At 42.2% G+C, this 23,128-nt stretch overlaps 2 protein-coding genes across 15 annotated transcripts; one reads left to right on the forward strand and one right to left on the reverse strand.

Moving 5' to 3' along the window:
- Positions 1-579: 579 nt before the first annotated feature.
- On the reverse strand, positions 580-12,679 carry CBX3 (chromobox 3). 4 transcript variants are annotated; one of them, XM_015853700.3, is made up of 6 exons: positions 11,738-11,798; positions 10,434-10,484; positions 6,382-6,524; positions 4,363-4,528; positions 2,886-2,980; positions 580-1,244 (listed from the first exon to the last, which is right to left on the reverse strand). In XM_015853700.3, the coding sequence occupies exons 2-6, from the start codon at positions 10,455-10,457 to the stop codon at positions 1,118-1,120; spliced, it is 555 nt and encodes a 184-aa protein (XP_015709186.2). In that variant the 5' UTR covers positions 10,458-10,484; positions 11,738-11,798; the 3' UTR covers positions 580-1,117. The 4 variants fall into 4 exon arrangements, with proteins under 4 accessions (XP_015709186.2, XP_015709188.2, XP_015709187.2 ...); XM_015853702.3 differs by lacking the exons at positions 10,434-10,484; positions 11,738-11,798 and adding an exon at positions 12,295-12,679; XM_015853701.3 differs by lacking the exon at positions 10,434-10,484.
- HNRNPA2B1 (heterogeneous nuclear ribonucleoprotein A2/B1) lies at positions 11,928-22,659 on the forward strand. Of its 11 annotated transcripts, none has more exons than XR_014943628.1 (12): positions 11,928-12,088; positions 14,662-14,772; positions 15,929-16,075; positions 17,130-17,340; positions 17,656-17,757; positions 17,838-17,918; positions 18,471-18,533; positions 18,924-19,043; positions 19,281-19,403; positions 19,958-20,040; positions 21,368-21,498; positions 22,311-22,659. XR_014943628.1 is itself a non-coding variant. In XM_015853698.3 (11 exons), the coding sequence occupies exons 1-10, from the start codon at positions 12,059-12,061 to the stop codon at positions 20,017-20,019; spliced, it is 1,050 nt and encodes a 349-aa protein (XP_015709184.2). In that variant the 5' UTR covers positions 11,928-12,058; the 3' UTR covers positions 20,020-20,040; positions 22,311-22,659. The 11 variants fall into 11 exon arrangements, 8 of the variants coding, with proteins under 8 accessions (XP_015709184.2, XP_015709183.2, XP_085396679.1 ...); XR_014943629.1 differs by lacking the exon at positions 11,928-12,088 and adding an exon at positions 13,094-13,167; XR_014943627.1 differs by lacking the exon at positions 11,928-12,088 and adding an exon at positions 13,320-13,486.
- Positions 22,660-23,128: the final 469 nt, after the last annotated feature.

Raw genomic sequence — 23,128 nt, forward strand, 5'->3', positions numbered from 1 at the left:
AGATGATATTACCCATTGTAAAATTCAATGAGGAACAAAGCCTCTTGATTCGTAAGTATACAGTTTAGAATCTGGATTAAAACATTATACTTTAAAGGCATAGAACTATGGAAGTATTTTCCAGGCCACTGCCCGAAGAGTAATTCTACCTGAACCATCCCATCACTTGTTACAGTATAGCCCCATAATAAGACCAAAAATTAAAGCAAAGGCTGATATTGTCAAGACATCAGGTATTTTCCAATACATCTGCAGAGGCCACTTGGCCCTGTGACCAGCAGCCATAGCCAGGCAGTACAGCTGCTACCTGTGCAACTTAAGTACCCAGAGCACACGAATTTCACAGCCCAAAAACATTGGCTCTTTCTGACTGAAAAGAAATATTACGCTTTACCAAAGAAATGAGAGAATCAAAGCCTGATGTTTGTCTGGTATTGTGATTACAGAGTAGCAATGGGGTAATATCAATCAGTCTATCCCCAAAAGAACAACTTACAGTTAAATACACCATGAACTGAGAGCTTAACATATAAAAAGTTCAGAAATATCAAACCGCTTCAAAAGAGTCACAGCCTATCATTATAAAGGAAGAATATAAAACTATTTTATTGACCACTGTTCACCAGTATTTACAATAAAGTAAACAATATACAGTCTGATAACATTCAAATTACTACAAAGTTAATTTTCACCCGGTCTTCTTGGGATCAAGTGACCCCAAATACTAAAAAGAATGAATCTACAGGTGTAAAGGGGCTAGGTTTGGGTAAGGAAGATACATGCACATCAACTGTATAGAAGACTACAAAACATCTGTGAGTTTGTTTAGACATTCGTTAAGATTCAATAACAGCCATGGAAGTTCGTGAATGTTTTATAAAAGCTTTTACCTAATATGGAGGAAGTAGTAGTATCAAATGCTCTCCTGTGATAAATGAAACGAGTTGCAGAAAGCTTTTATTTACTCGCTGTTGATGCAAAACACACTACTTCAAAAAAATATCCAATTTGAATTTTGTTAGAATGTATGCTTCTCACATTGCTAATAAATCAAATTTCAGGTTGTAATATTCATATATATATATATTTATAAAAAAAAAAAAAGCAATGCAAACAATTATTGTGCTTCATCTTCAGGGCATGAATGCCAAGTTAGTCGTTCTTCATAAAAAGCAATTACGATCTGAGGACACTTCACGTTAGCTTCTTTGGCCAGCACCAGATCTGCCTCATCAGAGTCTTTCCTGATGTAGAAGGAAGGGAGATAAAAAAGCATAATTATTAACTTATATTCATATCATGGTTCTTTATTTTAACATCAAATGGGTTTCAGGAAGAGAATGTTTTCATACAAATGTAGCAGCCCTTGATACATCACAACATTATGAAATATATCAGCTAAAAATCAGTTTTCAGTATTCTTTTCACGTTAGCTATAGTGAATCTACTTGCTAACAATCAGATTTCACAGCCGATAGTTTCCTTCACAAGTTTCGATTCTAGGTGGAAACACTGTTCAAAAGAAATTATTCCTACAGTTACGAAATGCAGTATATAATGAAGTAAGTAAAACTTTGCTAATTTTACTTTTAAAGCATAACTGGAACTTCAAAGCGAGGCTTGTAAAACATAGTAGCATCAGTCTTCAGAGGTAGTATTTACATACAAATTGTATTAGAAGCTTATGCAAGTAACTCACTGTCTATTATACTGCAATTTCTGATCCTGTCTCAGGGTAACAAAAAAAACATTCCAGTTTAACATGCTTCAGGCTCCTTTTAAAAGGATATGCTGATTTAAGAAGTCAGCTCTATAACTATATATCTATCTTTGTTGACTGCAATCAATTATGAAAAAAAACCAACCATCTACAAACAAACTAAAAAGAAAATGCTTCTTTCTTATGTTTTCCTTTGTGTTTTATTCTGCCAGTTATAACTGCAGAAATTCAGATAGTCATAATCCACATTTTCAAACTCCTCTCAGTTCTACATATTAAAGAGAAGTCAGAAGGCAGACAACCTTTCCAAAGCACTGATCTTCAAGAGTCTAAGCACGCCGCATGACAAACCAATTCTTTGGAGGCTGCTCAGTTTGACGCTACTAAAAAAACTAGGCCTTCCTAAAAGGTTGTTGGAAACTTATAATTCTTATCCCAGCACCATAGAAAATCAGACTCCAAGCAAATGTTAATTCATCCCTTTATAGTCTCAATGCCGGATAAAGAAAAAAAAATCATCCTGCTTTTCTACTGCAAAGACAAGATGTCTTCTGCTAACATCGTCGCTAACAGAACTGTTTTCCTCCTATCCTCCCAATAACACTAACTCCCCCCCAATAACACTAACTCCCCCCAGCACTTTTCCTTGTTACTGGCCCTTTATGACAAACTTCTCCTTCATATTGTTTGTTCTCCATCACAACTTCAGCTTCCTCCACTAGTTGCTTCCAACTCCCTGTCAACCTGGTTGCACACAAAGCAGCAGACACTAAGTCTGGTTAAAAGGTTGGCTGCCTACCAGCTAGAATCCGCTTATGTAAAACATGTAAAACCAGAGTTCTACCTGGAATTTCCCTCGCAAGAAAGCTACTCAGATACCTCTTTCCCACACAAATGCCAGTTTTACCATATTTTATCTGAATATTTACCTTTCTAAATTCCATTTCTGTGACATCCAATTAGGAGAATCTAAAGTCATTTTGGGTTAGGAAGAAAGGGGGACTAAGTACTAACCAATTACACAAGTGTTGCTTTTGCAAGAACACAGGATTAATAAACAGACCACCAGCTTCTTTCTGTTTGCTGAAATAAAGTTGTCTCATTAGCTAAGTGCAAATACCAGCCCTCCCTCAATATGGATCAGAACTGTGGATGCAAGACTTACCATTTCATGAGGAACATAAGCTCTCCGCTGCTATCCGTAGCCCCAATTATTCTCTCAGGATCAAGACCCCTTGCAAACCCTCTCGGTTTATCAACCTATTGAGTAAGTTAAAAGATTGTTATCTATCATTATCTAACTACCCTTTTATTCTGGCATTAGAGCTAGATATACACATTAATGTGTGTGTGTGAATCAGAACAACAAAATATAGCATTACATCATTACAAAAGCTACTGTTACATATAAAAGTTGTCTGAAGATTATATAAATGGTATAATTTTTGTGACTGATCTTCAGACCTAGTCATTCAGATGCAGAGACAGTGAAGGACTTTCACATCAGTGGTTCTAGCAACTATTTCTGAAGACTCAACAGATGAATCAAGTGGTCTCAAATCCTTATAGCAGATAAACAAGCATGGCTACTGAAACCAACTGAACAGACAAAACAGAAAATGCACTCCTGGCAGTGGGCAAAACATGTTCTTTTCAGCAAAACAACAGACTTGGGCACTTGGGTTGGCTTAAGCCAACTGAGAAACTGCACCCATAGGGCACAGCTCAGCTCTTCCCGGCTCGCTGAAATCACATTGGTGGTACACAATATGACTGCTTGCTGTACTTACTATTGCCTCTAGTTTCACAATACCCCTGTGAGACACTGACCACTATCAAATCAGGTGAAGCCATATAATATTTTAGTTTCTGCAAGAAGTTAATTATTTGTAGTATTTACCAATATTGCTTCTGATGCCTTCCAACGTCACCTAGTAACTGACAGCATGCATCCAGCAGCTGTCTTCATTAAATCACTGATAATGACAACCAGCTTTGATTTATATTGTTACAGTTTGAAAGTTTAGAGAGAAAAATGCGAACTACTGAACATACTATAATAAGTGCATTACTTTGCTCTTACTAGCACTAAATTTACCATATTGTTTGCTCATTTAAATTGGAGGTGAAACCCAAATATTCAAGAAACAGTAGGTTTTCTTCAGCCACCCTTTCTACACCCTCCCTACCACCATGTCCAGTCCTAATTTAAACAAGTGCTTGGTCTTCTCACTTTGCTATCTTCCCACTCACCTATTTAAAAATCATAGTTCATACAAAAGCCAGAACAGAACTTCTGCTTGTTCCATTCATGACCATTTTACTCTAACATAAACTGACCACATTAGCAACTCTCATCTAGTCTTACTTTTGATTATTCAGCAAGAATCACAGAACAACATCAGGGCTTGCAGTCATAAATAGGAACAATCAATCATCTTTTACCCACCATTTTGGCGGTCTCATTAATCACTATAAATCATTACACTTTCCAAACCACAGTTCCATTTGTGCAACTCTTAAGTTTTAAGACCATGGTTGTTCTAGTTCTCCAAGTCACAATAGGATTTTTGGGGTAGAGGGTTGGAGAGGTAGAAAGAAACAAAGGTGAAACAAAGTTTAGCACATGAACATATACTTACAGAATCACGTTTTTTCTTTGATTTACTATCATCAGATTCGCTATCTGACAGTGATTTTCTTTTCGCACCATCTGTTTTTTCTTTACCAGCTTTCTGAGAGTTCAGAAAAGCTTCAATTAGCTCTGGACAATCTAAGTTTTCTTCAGGCTCCCACGTGTTGTCAGCACTGAAACATACATACATTTATGTAAAACTAGGAAAAGAAGAGAAGCGTACAACTAGCTACATGGCTCACCCTAAGCAAGTCATTCTTTTCCTCAATATATAAGCTATCTTTCTTAAACTAAGGATGCTTCTCTAGCCATCTGCCTTAGCCTTTGTGTACTACATTTTATGACTGAAAAAAGCAAGCTCTGCTATGCTGAAGAACACTGCTGAATTGTTCTTAAACTTGAGATACAGAATAAGCAGCTCTTTCAACTTCTATGATGTTTGTGGAAGCTAGAACATGCAACACTCATCCTACCTAAATATTTAAACTCAATTCCTGGTTCCCCTAAAGCCTGACCATGCAAACAAGCTGTTTGATAAGAGCATAAACTAAGACTTCAGGAGAATGGAACATACACAATCCCCACTAGGAATGATGTAAACATATACACATCTTAGCTTCTATGTACCAGAAACGCTCTCAAAAGTATTATTTGAGCACTGAACTTTTTCTCACTCCTTCAACTGTGGAGCTTTTAGACCTGGTCCAGAGGAGGGCCAAGGAAATTATCAAAGGGCTGCAGCACCCCCCTTATGAAGGCAGATTGGAGGGAGCTGGGCTTGTTCAGCCTGGAGAAGAGAAGGTTCAAGGAAGACCTAATAGCAGCCTTCCAATACTTAAAGGGAGCTTAGAAACAGGAGGGAATCAACTTTTTACAAGGGTATGAAGTGATAGGAAAAAGGGGAACAGTTTCAGTCTAAGAGGGGAGATTTAGATTAGATATCAGGGAAAACTCTTCACTGAGAGAGAGGTGATGCACTGGCACAGCTGCCCAGAGAAGCTGTGGATGCTCCATCCCTGGAGGAACTCAAGGCCAGGCTGGATAGGGCCCTGGGCAACCTGAGCTAATGGGCATCAGCCCACCCATGGCAGGGGGCTGGAATTGTGTGGGCCCTCAAGTCCTTTCCAACTCAAACCATGCCAATAGTCTGCAATTATATGAAAAAAATAAAAGGCTCCATATCCAGAGCTGGGTATTGCAATTGTTCTAGAGATTATGTATTCTGTTAAATAACATTTTACGCCATCCATGAATGTTCCAACAATCAAGCACCTCATCCGAAGCCCTCAGCCACTAATACTGCCACAGTGCTACTTCACAAAGAGGATGCCCACCCATTATTTTCAGTTACCAAAACTTTAAGGTGCTAGAATGCAGAAGGCTGCTTCGGGAGATGTGTATATGTAACTACTAATGTTAAAATGCTAGGTTTTAACATCCAATGCATCCCCTTTTCTTAGCTGATGGAAGCACTGTTGTGCTTACAGAAGGCCTCAGAAAGAGGCTGAAAAATACCTTTTTGATACATCTAATGAAAGCAATCATGCCATGGAATTCCTTTTGTAAATTTACCTATTTCAAGAGCAACTCAAAAAAGCAAAGAACCCCCCAACCTCCTCAAATTCACTGCTTCAGCGCTGCCTACTGTTTAAAGCCCTGCAAACTTTATTTCTCAGAAATAACATTCATTCCTCTGCATATGAAAGTATACCTATTTTATGACAACTATCAGTCTAACATACCTTGCTTGATATTGACACAAGCTACATCAAAGAGCAGTGGCAAAAGAACAATCACTGAGGGCTTTGTATGAGTCTTGGAACGTGACCAAGCACAAACCCTAAGCTACCTATCTTCAGTTTTATTGTCATACTCGCCTGCCCCACTTGAATAGACATTTATGCTGTCCTTCCCTTTCAGCTCTTTCAAGTGTATCCCCACCATCCAATCCCCCATCCACACAGTTATTTCAAATAAATGGTTAATATTTAGCATTGTACCAGAAAAAATAATGGTAATGCCTTACTCTGTAAATCCTTTCCACTTCAAGTAGTATTCCACCTTTCCATTCACAACACGTCTGTCCAGGACTTTCTCCACAACAAATTCTTCAGGCTCTGCCTCTTCAACTTTTTTACCTTTGCCATTTTGTTTCTTTCCCATTTTGTGCTACAAAAGAAATTCAGAATGCCATTATTCATTCTTTTGCTTTTACATCGTTACTTCACTGGCCAAATCCAACTTTGCTCAGTAAACAGCAAGGAATCATGTATTTATTCACACTAGAGCCAGAAGCTCAGACTCGTTTCACGTTAGTGCATGAGGTCGGGTAACCTGAGCAAGACATGGTCATATTTTGGGTTGGTTTTGGTTGTTTTTTTTCAGCCACTTAATGATATACCCAACACAGAACACCAGTTTTTATTAAGGTGAAATATCTTTGTCCATACACTCAGTGCCTCCACTCCCCTTAGAAATTTAATTCTCAGAGTGCTACATGCTCAATATTTTTATCAAGCTTCTATATGTTAACTCCGTGCCTGTGAAAAGGCGGAGGGCAAGAAACAGCATGAGGCAGAAGTAAAGAAAAGTAATAAGGGAAAATGCATCAAACAGAAAAGGGGTGCTAATAATAATAATAAAAATAAAATAATAATAATAAAAAATAAGGTGGTTACTGCCTTTTCCAAAAAAAAAAAAAAAAAAAAATGGCTGATGGGAGCAAAGTTTACAATGCAGCGCTACCATAAACAGAATATTCAATGATAATCGATAATTATTGATGCATGCCAGGAGCAGCAAACTACTGCAGTCCTTTCCCACTATCAGCCACGCACCCATGTAACTAACATTCAAAGGGATGGCAGAAAGGTGCAAACGTTAAGACAGCTACACTTAAGGTACAGCACTTAACATGTCATTAAACTCTTGCTAATTTACAAATCAAGTGTTTTAAGTTGACATTCGATATACTTTAAATAATATTCTTCAAAGTTCTTAAAAGAAATATTACATCCACATCATCCTCAAGGCATTCCCAGTTTAATAAGGCACAACTCAATATTGATAGAAGGACACCTTTCAGAATTTCCTTGTTTGCAATCTGGAAAAGGTCAGGACGTGTCTAGAATGTTGTCATATCCCATTATCTGGAGCACCAACAGACCAAAAGCAGTCTGATGGCCATTTTGGATTGCTCCTTATAGGAAAAATTGTTCAAATGGCAGCCATAAATTAATGGGAATAGTATTAAGCTCTGAGAGCGTACAGTCATGCAGCACCTTAAAGCAGACAAAGCTACTTCCTCACTAATGCGCTTCCTACATGACAGAAGCAGGCAAGCAGAAGTCATGGAGCACCTGCATTTACTTCATGGCACTTTTCTAGTTCTCTCTAGACTGAACGTGGGTTAGTTTGAGTGTATTGCGAAGCCATTTTGAAACTGATTTTGAGATTTTGCAGGATTATTTCTCAGTGTGGTAAAAGGAAGGGGAAAAAGTGTCTGTCAGATGCAAAGAAAACTCTTGTTTTTCACAAAGCGAAGAAGCTGAGCTGTCTTTCCAAGCCTATCTGTTGTGTTCTTCCTTTTGTTTCTGCATTAACTTCTCCTCCCCCAGACACCCTTACTTTTGTTAGCAAGCCATGATGAATTGAAGGTGCAAAAAAGCAAAGATGAGGAAAAGGTTCAAGTTCCCCCTTCAAACAGCGAGTTTCCACATATGGTTACATCTCGTGCGGCACTTGTTTGGAGTTGGGAATAGAAAAGAGATTATTTAAAACAGAGCACGTATTTCTATTTTGGTAATAACTACCTGCACGTCCCAGGTGTATTTTGAACCCAGTATTTATGTCTGAGAAGTACCAACCACACTGGCTTTTTTTTGCCTCCACAGGGGGAAAAAAAAAAGAATGCAGGACTGGAGGTAAATGAACACAAACATATGAAAACATCCAACTTGTCTATGAAGGCTGCTGACTGCAATAAATGAAAGCATTATAAAGAGAAATGAGATGAAGAAAACAGGGAGGGGTGGGTGGGGGGCGGGAAAGGAGAAAAGACTCACTATACCATGCTAACAACATTCTAATTACTGGTGTTGAGACAGGTGGGCTACAAGTGGAACATCTCCCTCTGTGCTCTCCACTGGACTAAAAACCCTTTGGTTCAATGGAAGGCTGTTTTCTGATACCTGTCCTCAGCTTTGGTCATTCTCATCACCTCAATGTTTTGGATCTCTGTATCAAATTAATGTCTATTTAAAAGAAACACCAACTCTCTAGGATTGTAGGTATCTACAGAATCTTCCACAGAAGAAAATGAGTATTACAGGATCTGATCCTTTATCTCAAAGGCCAGTAAGCAACAACAAAGTCAAGGTTGCGTTGCTTTTTGCTCTAAATATTAAAGGTTTCACTACATCTCCTGGTTAACGCTACTTTCCAAGCACTTCCTCAGCCTATTTAACCCACTCAAATAATATCTGACAGCAGAGCCTGAAGAAATACTGAAGAATGGTTAAATCCTGAGATTATACAAAGCAATGTAAATCTCAGCCTGGAGGTGAACGTAGCAGCTGACCCAGAATGAAGGGCAGAAACGTCCACTGAAGCTCCCTCCTTTAGGATTACCCATTCTAAACCTTAGCATGGGCATCTAAGCACTGGATGCTCATCTGAGGCTTGCTCCCCATTCAAAAGTCACATCCAACAGACAGAGATGGCTTTCAATGGGTAATGACTCCTTCTTTAAGGGGCAATACTAGAACATAGACATGACGTTGCGATGGAGTGTTACACGATACGTGAGGTAACAAAAGCAGAATTACAGTTCCAGAGCTACGCTACCCCCAATAGATCTAAGTTTTGCATTCAAATATGCAATGAAGCAGAATTAGTTACGGTTCCCATGGGAACCATAACTGATTTTTCCTGACCTGCAGCAAAATTCTGAACATAATAGCAAAAATACTGCAGTTGCAGACTCCTTCCCTTCCCTGAGGCCCTCCCTGGGCTGGTAACTGCTCCTCTTCCTCATAATAGGGAAAAGTGGACAATCAATTGCTAACAGAAAGTTCAGACATTCATCTCGATGTTATCTTTAGAACGGTTTGCCATCATATAATATCAAATAAGCACTGTGCTTCGAAGCCAGGAGTTAAGAAGAGTTTTTAACGTTCCTCAATGTGGGTCAATTAGCAACCATTGGAGTAATTTAAGAACGGGCCTTTTGAGTGCATGATAAGTCCGTTGTTCTGCTATCCAAATGTCCAATTGTATCCACGCATCCTGCTTCAACCTCAGATGCATCTCATGCTATATTCCTTCAGTTCTTCCACACACACACATATATGTGTATATATATATATATATCGATATATATGTATTTATATATAAAGTAAGTAGTTGAATGGCAATTAAAATCATTTTTCCAGCAACCAACTGCCTTTAGAAGTTCATATTTTAACGTCAAGCAAAGCTTTACAGGGACTTGAGAACCATGAATGCGTCATTAAAATCGTTCAGGAGGGGTTGACATCTGATCATTTCTGCTCCTATGAAATTCAAATAAACTGTTATTTGGTAAAAAAATGATAATAATAATAATAATAATTTCAAAGGGCATCTTAACTACACCACATCATTTCCCAGTAATGTTATTTTTCTTCTGTATGACCGCCTTTACTCAATTTGTTCTTCTATCTCTCTGAATAGACTAGAAGAAATCAAACGAATACATGATTTTACTTATTTTTACATAAACGATGAATTACATGGTATCCTGAAAGGAGGCTAAAAAAAATCCTTAGTGCTTTCTACAACAGGACAGACGAAATAGTGCACAGTCCTTGATTTTTTTTGGTATTCCCCAACAAGTCTCTGTAGAAATGGCAGATTTGTTAAAGCCAAAGAGAATGTCCTTTCTGGTAGCCTTACTTTCTGGACCTGAAATTTTGGTCAGAAAAATGCTGGGGAGGGGAGATGTGGATGTATCTTTTTAAATGGAGATGCCAAGTTATTAAGTTTGAAGAAAAATATGTTGATTAAATCCTTACATACTTTAGGTGTGCGTGAACTTACCAATGTAGTTTTATTGGAGGCCATTTTTATTGCAGACTTGCAGAGCTTTTACTAGAAAAATGCATGACAATTAAAAGGAAGTTGACGTTACTCAAAGAAAGGCATCCCAATACAACATGGTCCTTGTTCCAACCCCCATGTATTCACGGCATAGAACATTTACAGGATGGATTAAATCCAGGACAAGAAGCAGCTTACTGCTTTGTCCGGCATAACCCAGTAACACACCTTCACCTAGTCGGGATATATAGTAACAAAGTGGTAGATGGGGGGGAAAAAAGGTTTTTCCAAGGCCTTCTAAGGCACGGAGACGTTTGTAAAAGGGGAAAAGGGGGAGGACCATCAGGGATGCTTATTTCCTTCAACCCAACAGAACAGGAGCTCAGATTCCAGCAGTTAACTCAAATATAGCTTTAGACGTGTTAACTGTGGATCCGGCGGGGAACAGCTCCACGTCTGGAGTGTAACAGAGCACCCACCGCTTTCCAAACTGCGAATATTTCTTTTAATACACAACGCTGCCCTCCGATTCTCAAGTTTGAACGAATTAAAGGCCCTGCACCGACGTGAGCTCGGCTAAGCTGCACACGCTACGTTTAACCTAAGCAAGCGAGTCCAACACCATCCATCCCCTTCACCACCACACCTCTCACACCGACCACCTCTTTAAGCACGTTATCATCCCTGCCCCGTTCCAACTACAAAACTTCGGATCGCACACAGGCCCGAGCACGGCACAGCACACGGCCCTGCAGGGCCCGAGGGCTCAGCCCCCCGCTAGGGGGGGGGGGTGGGGGGAGCGCGGCGGAAAGGGCCGAGCGGGAGAGCTCCTCGCGTCCCCATCGGAAAGAGAAAGGGGAAAGAAACCACAAGAACGCTCCCGATACCCCCCACCCCCAACCCACAAGGAACGGAGCCCCGCGGGCCGCCGGGAGGGAAGGAGGAAAGGAGGGAGGGAAGGAGGAGGAAGGGGGGGGCATCGCCTCGCCATGCCCGCTCCCCCCCGCCCCGCCACGTTTCCCCGCCGCGGAGGCCGCTCCGGGCGCTGGCGGGCGGCTTTGTCTGCCCGGCCCGGCCCCGCCGCCCACCCGCCCTCCCTCCTCCCTCCCTTCCTTCCTTCCCGCGGGGCCCTCCCGCCATGCCCACTCCTCCCGCGGCCGCCGCGCTATAGGGGTTGGTGGTGGTGGTGAGGGAAAATCGGCCGCACCCCGCGCTCCATCCCCGCGGATGTCGGCGGGGAGTAAACGTGGGAGCGGGGAGTGCCGCCGAGGCGAGGAAAGAAGGGGAAAAAGAAGGATACAGACTTCAGTGCCGCTCGGCCGCGCCGCTCCCCCGTCTCCTCCCGGCTCTCGCCCTGCGCGCTCTGAGCGGCGGCGGCAGCGGCGGCATCCGAGGGGCTGAGGGGGGAGGGGAAGGGGCGGGGAGCGGCGCGGGGCGGGACGGGCGGTGCGGGGCGGGTTGGGCCGAGCTGAGCGCGCCGGCGGCTGACGGGGCAGAGCGAACGACGCCGCCTACGCGCCAGCCGCAACCTCCTCCCGTCGTCGCCGCCAGCACAGGAGGGGGCCAAGACGTCTGTCCCACGGGGGGCGAGCGCAGGACCGCGCCAGGCGTCCAAAAGGAGGAAGATGCCTCGCGGAGACAGAGAAAGCGACTGGGTGAGGGAGGCCGGCGGGACGCGGGAGGCAGCCGCCATCATGGCCGCCACCGCCAGGGAGGGAAGGAGGGAGAGGGCCCGGGGAAAGGCCTTTATTGGCGGCTAATGGAGAGCAGAGCGGGGCTGCAGGCAGACAAAAAGCGGGAGCCCCGGTGCCGTGTCGCTGCTGCAGGGCGGCAGCACACACCAGCACTCGGCAGCACTCACCCTTTCTCGCCGCGCGTGAGAGGAAAGGGGAGGGCGGGAGGGAGGCGAGCGCTGCGTGGCTGCCGGCGGAACGAGGCCGGGCCCAGCGCTGTCCGCCGGGCACAGCTCCAGGTCAGCGCTGCCTCCCGCCTGGGCTGAGGGTGGAGGGGGAGCAGCTGCGTTGTGTTGTACCGCGCTCCCGCCCGCCGAGGGTGGTGGGGTGCGGGGCCGCTGCGGCTAATTATAACCCCGCACTACGGGCTGCAGCGATCGGCAATTTCCGGAGAGAGGGAAAAAAAAAGGAGCGCTGTGCCAGCGACGCTCGGGCCGCTTCGGGTCTGCTCGGGCCTTTTCGGATCTGTTCGGGCGCCTATGAGAGAGCCCTTCCGCTGTCGGAAATTGCCGAGTGGGTTGGGGGAGTCGGTGAGCTCTGCGTCTTTTTTTTCCGGAAATTGCCGAACTTGAGCCGATCGCCTGTTTCGTCGGTGTCGGCTGATTCCGGAAATTGCCGAAGCGAGCCGAACGGGCTGGCGTTCCTCTTTCGGCTGTTTCCGGCGGCTGGCGAAGCGGATAAGCTCGGGCGAGGACGAGTCGTTCGGCTCATTTCGGAGACGGCCATTAGTAACGGCGTCGATGAGTTTTTATTAGGTGCCAAAAACACAAGAGGGGTATCGCACGGAGCCGCAGCCCCTCGGGACCGATTTAGGCTCTAAAATCCGAGCTATTTTTTTAATTAAAGCCCGGAGGTGCGGCCGGGTAGAGCAGGAGGAGGAGGAGGAGGAGGAGGGCGCTCGTAGTGCGCGGAGCTGAATTTCAAATTACGTAAGAGCTGCGGCAGCCATTGCTGAGGGCCGAGCGCTGCGCCGGGCAGGGGCTGCCACCATGAAGAACATGGTACGTGCGGGGAGCGCTCCGGAGCTCGGTTTATAAGGGTGTAGTGCTCTCTGTGTTCTAGTAGGTTGTGCTTTTGTGGGTCTGAGGGTTACCAGAGCTGCTGCGGCTGTTGGGCCGCTGTGCGCGGGGGAGGGAGGGCAGCGGCGGGGGAGGAAGGTTCTGGAAGCGGTGCCCGGTGCTGCGTTGTTGCTGAGGGGCGGCGGGTGCTGCGGTTCAAGCAGGGGCGGGTTGTGTCTCTCAAGGTGGCTCTGAGTTGGGTTGTGCTCTAGGCACGACGATGGAGAGCGGTGGGAGCGCGGCCCGGGGCGCGCCGTTGCCGGTAATGGCGGCAGGAGGGGGAGGGGGAAAATGGCGGCGCCGAGAGCGGCGGGGGAGGGAGGAGCAGGAGGGAGGGAGGGAGGGAGGCTGCAAACCGATCCGTGCGTGTGGCGGAGCGGCAGCTGGATCCTGCGCTGCGCTCAGGGCTCGCCCGGCGCTGCTGGGCGCTCGGCGAGGATCGCTTTCCCGCCCTGCAGGCGGCGGCTCCGGGCGCCATTTTGCTCCCTGGCTGCGGGGCTGCTCTGCTGAGAGCCGCCACATGGCGGAGCCTCCCCGCTATATCCATGGGCGGCGGGGCGGGCTGAAGGAGGAGCAGCGCCGTGCTGGGCTTCCCGCCTGGCTCCTGGTTGAAGATGCTGGGGAGCTGCTAAGATGGGCTGCGTTGCTTTTTCTTCTGGTTTCTGTATTGAGAGCCAGAGTTGCATTTAGTGAAGGCTTTTCGTCAAATATCAGTTAAGGACTGTAGTTAAAGTAGTTTATGATGGTGCACGTTGTAACTGCAGTGTAATGCAGTTAACACAGGCAGCTGGGCCCTGGTCGGGGTTGTGGTTAGAGACGTGCAACTAACGCGTGTAAGGCAGTGCCTGCTTTTGGAGCCTGTGGGGCAGCATTTAGGATATTGTATGGTGTTCTTCATTCGTGTATATAGGGACATATTTCCGTATCCTGGCCTATGTGTATGCCTAACTTTTGCTTTGGCCAGGGCACATACAGGTCTGGCAGTATATGGTTGATGAGTGATGTGTGAACTTGAAGCTGTTCTGTTTATCTGCGACGTCTGGTACATGTTTGTTCTTTAAAAGCAAATGTAGTTATTACGTATAGCCCGGCTTCCAACATGGAGCTTTAATTCAAGTCTTGAATGCAGCATCATTTCCCCTATTCTGTTCAAAAGATTCTATGAAGTGAAGCTTTATAGAATAAGGGTTTGTATTTTTTCCCATCTGTACAATGATGCATTTACTACTAATCCCTGTGCTGCTGGATCCGAGATAATTTTGACAGATATTCCAGGGTATATCCCAGTGTACTTCACAATAAATGATATCTGGAATAGCATCAGATAGTATGAATGGATTCTTGTTCCTTGGTGTGAGGATGCTTTGTTCGGAGCTCTGTTCTTTTTCTAATGCAGTCATAAAAAGTTTTATATTAATCTAATCTTCTCTGTGATAGAGGGAAAAGGAGCAGTTCCGCAAGCTGTTCATTGGCGGCTTAAGCTTTGAAACAACAGAGGAAAGCTTGAGGAATTACTACGAGCAATGGGGCAAGCTTACAGATTGCGTGGTAAGTTTGGCATGTTAATGCACAGTGATGATGTAGAATGTGTAAAACTTAGAGTAAATGGAGGTGTTTGTTTAAAACCTTAACATGAGAGTAAAATTAATGTTAAAATTTAAGATCCTGCAGTTGGTTCATGCTTATCAGACCTTCAAAGCTATATGCAGATTTCCTCTTGAACACTGCTGATAAATTTCAGCTTGTTTCCTGTAAAATCGCTCAGATTATCTCTAACTGCTGATTACAGCTGTTCAAAATTAACTTGGGTGTCACTGCTTCCAATGCATTAGGGAGAGCCAAGTGCATCAGCATCTGTGTAACCAGTAACCTTTGGAAGAAAGCTTCTGCTTTGGTAAACAGCCCTGTTGAAGCTAGAGATGGGCGGCTTTCTGCAGCCTATGATTTTTGTATACTTAACAGAATCACAGAATTATCAAGGTTGGAAAAGACCTAGAAGATCATCTAGTCCAACCATCACCAATACTTCCCAGCTAAATCATATTCATCAACACAACATCCAGACGTTTCTTGAACACTCCCATGGTCGGTGACTCCACCACCTCCCTGGGCAGTGCATTCCAATGCCTGACTACCCTTTCCGAGAAGTAATGCTTCCTAATGTCCAGCCTGAATCTCCCCTGGCACAGCTTAAAACCATTCCCTCTAGTTCGATCACTGATTACACGAGAGAAGAGGCCAACACCCAGCTCACTACAACCTTCCTTCAGGAAGTTATAGAGAGCTATAAGGTCTCCCCTGAGCCTCCTCCAGACTGAACAATCCCAGCTCTCTCAGCCTCCTCCTCATAAGGTCTGTGCTCCAGACCCCTCACAGAGCAGCGAGGAACTGTAAATATGTATTTCATAACCTGCATTTAAAGAGTGTGGTCTTCAGAGAGGTAGAAACAAATGTTTGATTTTTAGAGAAAGATACATGTATATAGACATGAATCATTGCAACTGAGTACTTTTGGAGTTAGGTAGGGTATTAGGGGACTATAGTACTCTGAATTTCTCTGATGCCATGTGGATGCTGCTTATGTATTTGGTCAGTATTGCTTGCTGCTTCACATGTAACTATTTGAATTAGGTTCTCCAAATGTTGCTGTTCAGTTTTAACATGAGACACGTAGAAGTGATTTAAATTTGTTCACCGTTTTTAGGTAATGCGGGATCCTGCAAGCAAAAGATCAAGGGGGTTTGGTTTTGTGACATTCTCCTCGATGGCCGAAGTTGATGCAGCCATGGCTGCAAGACCTCACACAATTGATGGAAGGGTGGTGGAGCCCAAGAGAGCTGTGGCTAGAGAGGTAAGCATAGGACTGAGAGCAGATACTTTCCATGCTTTGAGAGACTACTCTGTTTTGCTTATGCATTTATACTTCAATTTGTCTCTGTTTAAATTCAGTGAAAGGGTGTGTTTGGGACACCGTTTCCACATTTTTAGTCTGTTCGTTGACTGTTGGGAACTGTGCTTTCCTTCCAATGGTGATGATCAAAATCAGCGTAAGATTAGTCATGTTTCTGCTCCTTACATATTTGATCTTAAAATCCAAACTATACATTAGATGGACATACAGTAATACAGTATAGCTGGGTTACTGTAGCATTGACATATTTGAGCAGGTTAATTCATGTTCTTTGCATTGTTGGAGCTCTGGGAGGGTTTAACCACTTGAAGCACAAGGTCTGACCCAAATTTCTAATGTTTTTGGATTGATAAAAAGCAACTGAATGAGGAGTTTTGTGGTGATTTCCATTTTCCATCACCTAGAAGTGGTACCCTTGTTAGCAGTCCCAGTTTTCATTCAGTTTCCAGAAGAATGCAGTGTTGATTAGCACTTGCGAAAACATAAGAAAGCAGGGCATGTGCACACTGTTCATACACACAGAGCTATTACCGGGCATTAGGGATAAATCCTTCCTACCTAGTGCAGCTCCTTAAATGTTACACTCAAAACACATGGGAGTTTTTGTTTGTTATTAAGGAGTTGTTCAAGCAGTTGGTCTCTAAATTTGTTTTTATTTACTTTTATACATTTTATTATATATCATAGAAGCACAGAAAAGCTTGGGTTGGAAGGGACTTAATTAAAGGATCATCAAGCTCTAACCCTGCTGCCATAGGCAGGGCCACCAACCTCCATATCCGATAGTAAACCAGGCTGCCAGGGCCCCATCCAGGCTGGGTTTGGGGAGGACATCTATTACCCCTTCCACCCCATAAAGAGGTTTTATGGACATGCACTGAAAGAAGTCAACCTCAGGATTTGAAAACCTTAGTATTCCATTCTTGAAATCCTGAAAGAAAATTATGAACTAAATTGCTTTTCTTTGAGGTAATTTGGAGAATTCTTTTAATAGGAATCTGGAAAACCTGGTGCTCATGTTACTGTGAAAAAACTATTTGTTGGTGGTATTAAAGAGGACACCGAGGAGCACCACCTTCGTGACTACTTCGAGGAATATGGAAAAATTGACACTATTGAAATCATTACTGACAGACAGTCTGGTAAAAAGAGAGGGTTTGGGTTTGTTACATTTGACGACCATGATCCTGTGGATAAAATTGTATGTAAGTAATCTTCATCTCACTGCTTTGTTTTGATAATGTTGATGCTTGCAGTCATGGTACGTGTGTGAAGTTAAATTTAAAATAGGTAGGTAATAGGAATACTTAAGTGAATGTAATATGATAGTTATAGTGAATTGTGGGGAATGGGTATTTTAAATAATGAATGAAATCTATTCTAGTATGTATAATTTTTAAGATAACAGTAGGGATTGTTTATGGGCCAGCTTTGGATTAACTGCATTTTTGGTAGCTTAAGATTCGTGTCACTAGATCAGCACTTAAATGCTCACCATGTTTTGTTCTGTGTGCTCACAGTGCAGAAGTATCACACCATTAATGGCCACAATGCAGAAGTAAGGAAAGCCCTCTCTAGACAGGAAATGCAGGAAGTCCAAAATTCTCGGAGTGGGAGAGGAGGTACGTGCAGTTATTGCCTCTCAGTTTGTTTTTGTGCGCTTTGCATGGTTTTGCTGCTTACAAATGTTACATTGTTACAGGGAACTTTGGTTTTGGTGATGCCCGTGGAGGTGGTGGCAACTTTGGACCAGGACCTGGCAGCAATTTCAGAGGGGGAGCTGGTAAGGCAGGCAATTTTGTTGGTTGGTTGGTTTACATCATCCTTCAGGTTCTGCGTAATAGTAAATTACTACTATTGAATTGAAATGCATCTGTAAGAGCTAAAGAATTTTTGGGAAAGATAACTTGCGAACCTTTTGCATAGTACACAAATCAATGAGGTAGCAGTTCAGAAAACTTAAGTGGTTTAATATTTAAAAGATTCTGTTACGAGCTGAAATTGATTTTGGTGAGAAATTCACCTACTGCTTCTCTGTAGTTAGGTGCAGAGCTCAGGAGCTCTGCAGTGAGGGGCTTCTTTCTTGAACATCTGAATTACATACAAGCAAACCGGGTTAGCTACATTCAAAACTAACCCAGTACTTTACAAATGCAGGAAAGTAGGTGGTGTAAAGGAATCATAGATAATGTTTTTTTTCATGTACATTCTATCCAAATTCAAGTTTGTGTACTTTATCAGTCTGTGAGATTTGCATCTTAAGGTTGTATGGTTTAGATAAAAATTAGTTTGCTTCAGGTGAATTGAAATGCATGTATGTTTTTTCCTCCAACAGATGGGTATGGGAGTGGCCGTGGGTTTGGTGATGGGTATAATGGATATGGCGGAGGGCCTGGAGGTAAGTTTGCTTCTTTTGTATTCTTACTTTTCTTCCTCTCACTTAGAACTGTTTATACATTCATTTACTGTTCATGTAAAGCTTTCAAAGTGCCGTAAGTATTTCATTGGCTTTAAGAAACATTTAAAACTATTGGCTCACATTATAGCTGATGTGGGAAATTGTATGGTTATGTCTTGAAAAGCCATAGCCCTCTTTAGAATTGATGCTTTTAGGCAGTCTGGGTAGTGGGTTTTGGTCACAGTTCAGTTAGGATGGGAATTGGATGTGTATCTTCTGAAAACTACCCTTTCCCTTCCCTTGTAGACTTTTCTAGCGATAAATATCCTGTGTAGAACTTGGTTACCTTCTACACTGGAGAGTTTATTTTAAAGGATTATATTGTCATAGGTGGCAACTTCGGTGGCAGCCCTGGTTATGGAGGAGGAAGAGGAGGATATGGTGGAGGAGGACCTGGATATGGCAACCAGGGTGGGGGCTATGGAGGTGGCTATGACAACTATGGAGGAGGTAACTTACTGGCTTGAAGTGATCAAGATTCAGTTGTAAATTAGTACAAATAATGAAATTTGGGAGGGGTGTGGTGGAGTAAGCAAGCTTAATCTTATAAAATGGAATGAAAAAGCAGCTGATATCATCTGCTGCTGGACTACATGTATGATTTTGTTTTTTAAATGTACAAATATTGAGAATTCAGTGAACACTGTAGCTCATCCAGGTGTGTCTATTCTTGTATTGATAATTCAGGCAATTATGGAAGTGGAAATTACAATGACTTTGGAAACTACAACCAGCAGCCTTCCAATTATGGTCCAATGAAGAGTGGAAATTTTGGTGGCAGCAGGAACATGGGGGGACCATATGGTGGAGGTATGTCTAGATATCCTTTGGAGTGAGACTGGGCAAGCTTCAGTCCTTTAGGGAGGTGGGAGGGTGAGAGACAGGTAAAAACTGCTAGCTTCTATGTTAAAAACCCATGTTTGTTCTGTGTAGTATATGAGTTACAACTTGTAACAAACACTAAACTTACTGGGATTTCTCCTATTGCTTTCTTGTTCTAATGTCACCTTTTCCTGTCATTTTCTGCTTTTGAAATGTAATTTAATATGGTGTATGAAACTTGTGGAACAGAAATCAAAACAAGAAAGCCTTTCTTGTAAGGTTCAGCTTGCAGATAAATAAGCCTTGCAGTGAGGCTCAAAGTTACATCAAAGTACATGTGGCCCTTCTTGAGTCTTCTGAGACTTCAGTGTGTAGTTGTGGCACTTCCTAGGCATTAGTAAGAGAACTTAGTGAAGTGTTAAAAGCTGGATATGCCATCTCTGGAAGTGAACGGGATGTTAATTTTGATAGAGCAGTCAGAAATATTCTGAGGTTGAAGGGCAGAGACTTAAGTGCTGTTTCTCGCTTTGTTGTAATTGTAGGAAACTATGGTCCCGGTGGCAGTGGAGGAAGTGGTGGATATGGAGGGAGAAGCCGTTACTGAGCTTCTGCAAGCTTGCCATGGGTAAGTATGCTTTTTAAGTGCTAAAATTGCAGTGATTCGTGAGAGTAGCTGCAGGAGTTAAAAGTTTTTTTAGGATGTTATCTTTCCTATAAAAAATGGTTAGCTGAATAATTTCATAACCTATTTTTTTACTCTTTACTTCTGTTGAAACAGGCTTCACTGTATAAATAGGAGAGGATGAGAGCCCAGAGGTAACAGAACAGCTTCAGGTTATGGAAATAACAATGTTAAGGAAACACTTATCTCAGTCATGCATAAATATGCAGTGGTATGGCAGAAGACACCAGAGCAGATGCAGAGAGCCATTTTGTGAATGGATTTGGATTATTTAATAACATTACCTTACTGTGGAGGAAGGATTGTAAAAATGCCTTTGAGACAGTTTCTTAGCTTTTTAATTGTTGTTTCTTTTTAGTGGTCTTTGTAAGTGTAGAAGCATTCCTTTGATAATGTTAAATTTGTAAGTTTCAGGTGACATGTGAAACCTTTTTTAAGATTTTTCTCAAAGTTTTGAAAAGCTATTAGCCAGGATCATGGTGTAATAAGACATAACGTTTTCCTTTTAAAAATTTAAGTGCGTGTGTAGAGTTAAGAAGCTGTTGTACATTTATGATTTAATAAAATAATTCTAAAGGAAATATTGTGTAATTTTAGATTTTTTTTTTAACGTTGTAAAATAAGGAAAGGAGTGGGTAGTATAAGGTCCCACAAATAATACAAAGCTATTGTTGTACGTGTAAAATTAAATGCTGGTCAGAAAAAAAAAGTATGTTGTCTTTAAATGATCAGGTTTAAAGTATCTAGATAACTTAAGGGGTATCTCTGCAAGGAGAAACACCTTTTTAGATCTTTTAGATGCTGCTTCTTCAATGGCAAGGAAAGGAAATATCCCCAGCGAGGTACTCTTCCAGGGACACAGGTCTAGTACAAGAGAACTCTTGAAAACGTCACTAAGTTCAGCCAGTCTTAAAAAGCTGCGCTGTATCTCTGCAAAGCTTTAACTACAATAGTTGTATAAGGATGCCAACGAAGGCTGAGGGAGTAGAGCAAACTTAGTTCTAAGCTTCAGTTAAACTTCTTTAGGTAAGATCTTATTTACTTTTTTCCTTTCTTAATGTTCCGAAACTGAGAAACTAATACTATGTGACAGTATTCTTTCAGTTATGTAGTAATTGTTGTTATGTAGTTTAACATAGCAATGAATTGTGTTAACAATTATCAACTGAAGAGAAATATGTGAAACCTGTTTTCTTGTATTAAATTTTCTACATACAAATTTTTTGTTAATTTCAGCTACTTAACATATTTTTTTCCTACTGGAATCTAGCTATGATATGAATCCTGGACAAGCATAGACTGCTGCCACTGTACTCTGCTACAGTTGAACAAATGAGACCTGCAAGTGTCCATTAGTAAAGCTTTGCAAGGGTTCCATCCCTGGTGTTGGTAGTTAAAATGGTAGGTCACATGTTAATTAAATCATACAACTTTATTTATGCATCCTGCAACATTTTATTTTTTCTTGGGAGACTATGCGTTACGGTGGTTGCAAGGTAATGCAATGAAGGTAGCGCTGTGCTGTTGAAAATGAACTGTGTTGTTATGTGTCTTGTCTGCTGTAATCTATAACGCGTTTCATCCTGAAGGTTCCCAAGTAACTTTAGACTGTTTACGTGTAAGGAAAAAAAAAAATTGCACCACAGAATACATCTGCCTCTGTGAAGGAATGTGTCGTCCATTCTTGTAACTGCATAAGCAGTTCTTTAGGAGGAGAAGTGAAAGCTTCGAATGAAACTGCAGGTGGTATTTTATGAGTGTACGATGCCATGACCTAAATTGGAATTTGGCTAGAACGATGAGGTTTCCACCATTTTTTATAGTTCTTGCAGCTAATAAACCTTAGTGCCAAATTCAGTCAGCCTTACTCTCATTGCATTGAATGTTTGATCCTCAAATTAACAAAAATTTGCCAAGTAATGAGTCATCGGAGTAAGGGTGGCATACTCCATATGATCTGGTTTTTAAACAAAAACCCACAAAACATTTAAAAAAAGAAAAGCCCGCATCCTAATTTCAAAGCTCATTGCTTTTGACAGGCTAATTACTGAAGAACGTGGACTCAGCTAACGACAGTCCTGTTCCTTTTGTGTTAGACACACCAGTGAACTGCTTATACTTCTTTTTTAAAATGGCTGAAGTTCCCCTATTGGTAATTTGGTTTAGACATATGTGATAAACTTCTTCAGATACACTTTTTTTTTCTTTGGCAGGAAGGTGCCATGCTGCAGGTAACTAATGAAGAAGTGGTCAACCACAGAAACGCTTCAAGAAATAAGAAATTCTGTATCATCAGAAAATAGTTGTTTTTGCTGCCTTCATTAAAAACCTAGTGGTTAAATGAATACTGATAAAATATCACAATTAGTACAGCTCCCTGTAATGCTGGGTTTTTTTAATTGATAGTGATAATTGTCTTGTAAACATTTCGAATAAAACTCAGATTCGTTAGGAGCAACCAATTACTAATGTTAAAATAGCGGACATTCTGTGAGCTGAAGGTTTAACTACATATTTTTATAACTTTCATAGCTTTAAAATAAAGTATTTTTTTATACCAAAGTAGTTCTAGTGTAATGCTTAATAAAATTTAGTACGTGTCTAACATTAAATAATGTTGATGTGCAGCTTTTAGAACCTTCGAAATGTGCCATTTAGAGGTGGATTTAAAACCAAATTTACTTGGCAAGTGTATGCACAGAACTTGTACGTCTGAACGTTGGCATCTGTTCTCTGTTGGGAGAAACAGTGCTGCAGACAAAGCCAGCTGATTTTTTTTGCTCTTGGATGCAAGTGTTTTAAATTAATTGTCTGGCTCTTTCCTTTCTGACTTCAAAACAAAAAGAAATAAAAACCAACCCCAACCAAACCGAAACCTCCTCCTTTCCCATTAATGCAACTTAGCACCTACAACAGTTCATCGGTAGCTTTATCCTTCTTACCTATAAAGAGCTTTTAGTGTCAACAGAGAAAGACTGAATGGAAAGTAGACTTGGTGCTGTGTCAGAACCATATTACTGATGGTTGCGTC

The sequence above is a fragment of the Coturnix japonica genome, chromosome 2 (genome assembly GCF_054131305.1).
Source record: "Coturnix japonica strain WE chromosome 2, WE-NBRP24, whole genome shotgun sequence".
Taxonomy (NCBI): Eukaryota; Metazoa; Chordata; class Aves; order Galliformes; family Phasianidae; genus Coturnix; species Coturnix japonica.